Source organism: Cryptomeria japonica, chromosome 4, assembly GCF_030272615.1.
Source record: "Cryptomeria japonica chromosome 4, Sugi_1.0, whole genome shotgun sequence".
Taxonomy (NCBI): Eukaryota; Viridiplantae; Streptophyta; class Pinopsida; order Cupressales; family Cupressaceae; genus Cryptomeria; species Cryptomeria japonica.
Window position 1 is genome coordinate 107,215,938 of NC_081408.1, and position 3,624 is coordinate 107,219,561.

General features: G+C 37.3%; 1 protein-coding gene across 1 annotated transcript; it reads right to left on the reverse strand.

Moving 5' to 3' along the window:
* Positions 1-1,383: 1,383 nt before the first annotated feature.
* Positions 1,384-3,001, reverse strand: LOC131056029 (xanthotoxin 5-hydroxylase CYP82C2-like). The gene is made up of 4 exons (XM_059218867.1): positions 2,845-3,001; positions 2,185-2,799; positions 2,086-2,141; positions 1,384-2,004 (listed from the first exon to the last, which is right to left on the reverse strand). The coding sequence occupies exons 1-4, from the start codon at positions 2,999-3,001 to the stop codon at positions 1,384-1,386; spliced, it is 1,449 nt and encodes a 482-aa protein (XP_059074850.1).
* Between the last annotated feature and the right edge of the window lie 623 nt (positions 3,002-3,624).

Below are 3,624 nucleotides of genomic sequence, written 5' to 3' on the forward strand. Positions count from 1 at the left end.
TCATGTTCACAACCAACACATGGACACAAGAAGGAATCGCAAATGGAACCCTTGGTGAAGTTGTTGATATCATTTACAACTCTGGTTCCAAACTGCTAGATGTTCCAATGTATGTTGTATTAATGATCAATAATTACAGTTGGCCACCATGGAACTAAGATGACCCCAAAAGTATACCGATAACAACTGTATCACTAGGAACTCGAAGATAGATGTCACTCACAATGGTGTGGGCTATTACTATACACAAATCACAAGGCCTGGTGCTACAAAAAGAAACAATCGACACTGAAAAAATAGAAAGGTGGGGACTAACACTTACAACTATATCTAGGGTTAAGTCATTAAATGATCTTTGCATTCAACCACTATTCTTGTTTGAGAGATACTCTAAAATGCAAATCAATCCATACACAATTATAAAAAATAAAAAGAGGAAGCTCAATTACTACAACTTCTCTAAAAAATGTAGGTACACTACTCTTATCCCTTTCTCCCTCACATGTCTCTCAATTATTCAAGGAGCATAGATTCCATTGTTACAATCCTTTGTACTCTAAGATAAGACAAAATCAACTACAATGAGGTGATATCAGGACTCAATCATGAATATCAAGTACTTGTACTCATACATTGTCTACAACATTTTGTAATAATAATACTATAAATTAAATACATAAAAATGATTATACAACTCAAACTTCAAAAACAAAGAAATAGTGCTTAAAATTTATCTAGTTTTCTTCTTACATAGTTATGTATTTTAGCTATCTACTCAAGCTACAAATTTTCTTCCAAACATTGACGCCTAATATACATATCTTAACCATTTCATTGCTTTTGTTCTATAGATCTTGAAGAGAAATGACAATTATCACAAAGCCTTGTTGCTGAAAAGGAAAAATGATTCTAGAGAGCAAGATTCCAAGTTCATAAAATTGAGCACACAAAAGTTTGTACTTTTAAAAAAATTATCGACTGTATAAGATATGACAACGACGAGCAACAAATGTATCTATACATAACCAATCTCTCAAGTTAATGATTTTTATGTATTGTAAAATAGTTCAAATTAACTTACATCCAGTTACAAGATATAGAAACACTTTTCACAACATAAAATTTAAGTCAAGTTACAAGATATAGAGAAGAGTAATTTACATTTCATACAATTTCTTACCATACTCTTTCATATATATTACTAAAGTATATATAGCTATCGACGTAAACATTGCACATCGTTAGGGTGCATGTGCTAGTAATAAGACTTAGAACACGACAGGCGAAGATTCCACACCTTAAAAGCGAATGCTAGTAAATCTTATGATGAATGACCAACGATGTACGAAGGCGCTACAACTCTTTGAGGAGTAAGCTGACATATCAGTAGAGATGGAGGGGAAGGCGAGGTTTAATAATGGCCTCCAATGGAATTGATTTGGGCAATGAGAGCCCAAGCCCCTCGGTCATGTCAATTACAGTGCCCTCTGGAACAAACCACTCAAAGCTCTGAAGCAGCCGCCCCAATGTATGGTTGATCATAATCATTGCCAAAGCCATGCCCGGGCACATTCTTCTCCCTGAACCAAACGGAATCAATTCAAAGTCTTGCCCTTTCACATCAATCTCTTTGCCGCTTTTGAGAAAATGTTTAGGATCAAATTCTGTGGGGCGCTCCCACACGGCCGCGTCCCTTTGAATTGCCCACACATTCACTAACAGTTGAGTTCCTGCGTGAACACGATATCCTCCAACAGTGCAGTCCTCGCAAGCTTCGTGAGGGATCATAAGAGGTGCCCCTGGGTAAAGCCTGAGAGTTTCCTTCACAATCGCCTGCAAATATTTCAACTTGGGGATATCTGATTCCTCCATTAATCGGTCCCGTCCCACATGCATGTCCAGCTCTTGCTGGGCTTTACACAAAACGTCCGGGTGCTGCATCAGAGCTGACAATGCCCACTCGATCGTCACATAGGATGTCTCAGCACCGGCGATTATAATGGCCTGCTAACACAAATTATGATGAGAATTAGATCTTGCACACATTCCAAATTATGTAACAGAAAGTGATATAAAGAAACATACCAAGGCGTTGGCTTTCACCACATCGTCGTTATTGTCAGACTGAATTTCTTTGTTGTCTATTGCAGAGATGAGAACATCAATCAAGTCTGGAGGATGCACCCCTCTTCTCTCGGTGATCATGGAGCAATTTATCCATAAACAACTCTCTTTTCTTCTGTAGATTCTCCATAGCCAACACCATTCCCTGTGGATCGACCCACTTAAGAAACGGCAGGTAATGAGCAATATCAAATGTTCCGAGTAGCAAAACAGTTTCTTCCATCATCTCCTTGAAGTACTGCACTTCTTGGAAATCTTGAGGACTGAGATCTGGTGAGAATCTCTTGCTAGCAACGATTCGCATCATGATATTACATGTGAGATCAGAGAGCCTTGATTTGATGTTCACTGGACTGATCTCTCGCTGGCAACTCTCGAACAGCGAACGGATGAGACCGGAAATCTCCCCTTCCCGGATGTTCTTGAATGATTCGATTCTCTGTGCAGTAAACAGCTGTAGCCTGCAAAGTTTTCTGACGCTTCGCCAGTAGGAGCCGTAAGGAGCCAAATCCAACATTTTGAAATCATACCCAGCATGCTTTCCTACAGACAAAAGTGGGCGAGATGCAAAGGCTTTGTCATTTGTTGTAAGGCATTCTTTTGTGAGTTCTGAAGAGCTGATAACCAAAACTGGTCGGAAGCCAAGTTGGAGATGCATGATTGGGCCATAGCGCTCTGACAGAGAGGATAGAAGTCTGTGAATGAGTTATTTGCTTCTACTTAGCAGAGGAATATGCCCAAATATTGGCCATGATGGAGGATGGGGTGGCTTTGCATCTGCCCCGTTATTATTTCTACTTCTGACAGTGTTTGCAATTAGACAAATTGAAACCACTGCTACAGCAAGAACAACAATGGAGGCTGCTTCTAACGCCATAATTGACTGCCTACCCTCCTGACAAGGCTGATCTTATAGCTCAACTGATCAAGAAGATTTAAAAACCATAGCAAATCTTATAGCTCGATTTGTCAAGCCCATTCTTGTCATAATCTATTACGACACAAACTAGAATATAACATAAATAATAATATAACATTCAATTATCGATCGAAAATTTTAATATTGCCATGATAAACACGTTAACCACTGCACGAGTATCTAATATAACATTCAATTATCGATCGACAATTTTAATATTGCCATGACAGACATGTTACAACTGCCCGAGTATCTAATATAACATTCAATTATCGATCGACAATTTTAATATTGCAATGATAAACATGTTACAACTGCACCAGTAACTTGTTTTAAAAAGTAAACGTTAATGTCCTTTTTTCCAACATTTTTGAGTTTTATTTGATTGAATAAACGACTGCGATAATGTTAATATGTTTCTTTAAAGTTTGGCATGTTATAAGACATAAGGAATAGGTCATCAATGACCTTTTACAAAAGTAATATATTACAATTGAAATACTATTTATTATTTCGATGTATTTAAAAAATATAAAATTATGAATATCTTTTAATATGAATTTAAATAAATAAATAATGAA

What these genes read in the sequence shown, in the direction of transcription:
- LOC131056029 (XM_059218867.1), bottom strand. Translation starts at nt 3,001, where the DNA reads ATGGCGTTAGAAGCAGCCTCCATTGTTGTTCTTGCTGTAGCAGTGGTT. An exon ending in TGGGCATATTCCTCTGCTAA is followed by an intron (nt 2,800 to 2,844) that starts GTAGAAGCAAAT and finishes CCTCTCTGTCAG; the next exon opens with AGCGCTATGGCCCAATCATG. An exon ending in TGATCACCGAGAGAAGAGGG is followed by an intron (nt 2,142 to 2,184) that starts GTGCATCCTCCA and finishes TCTCTGCAATAG; the next exon opens with ACAACAAAGAAATTCAGTCT.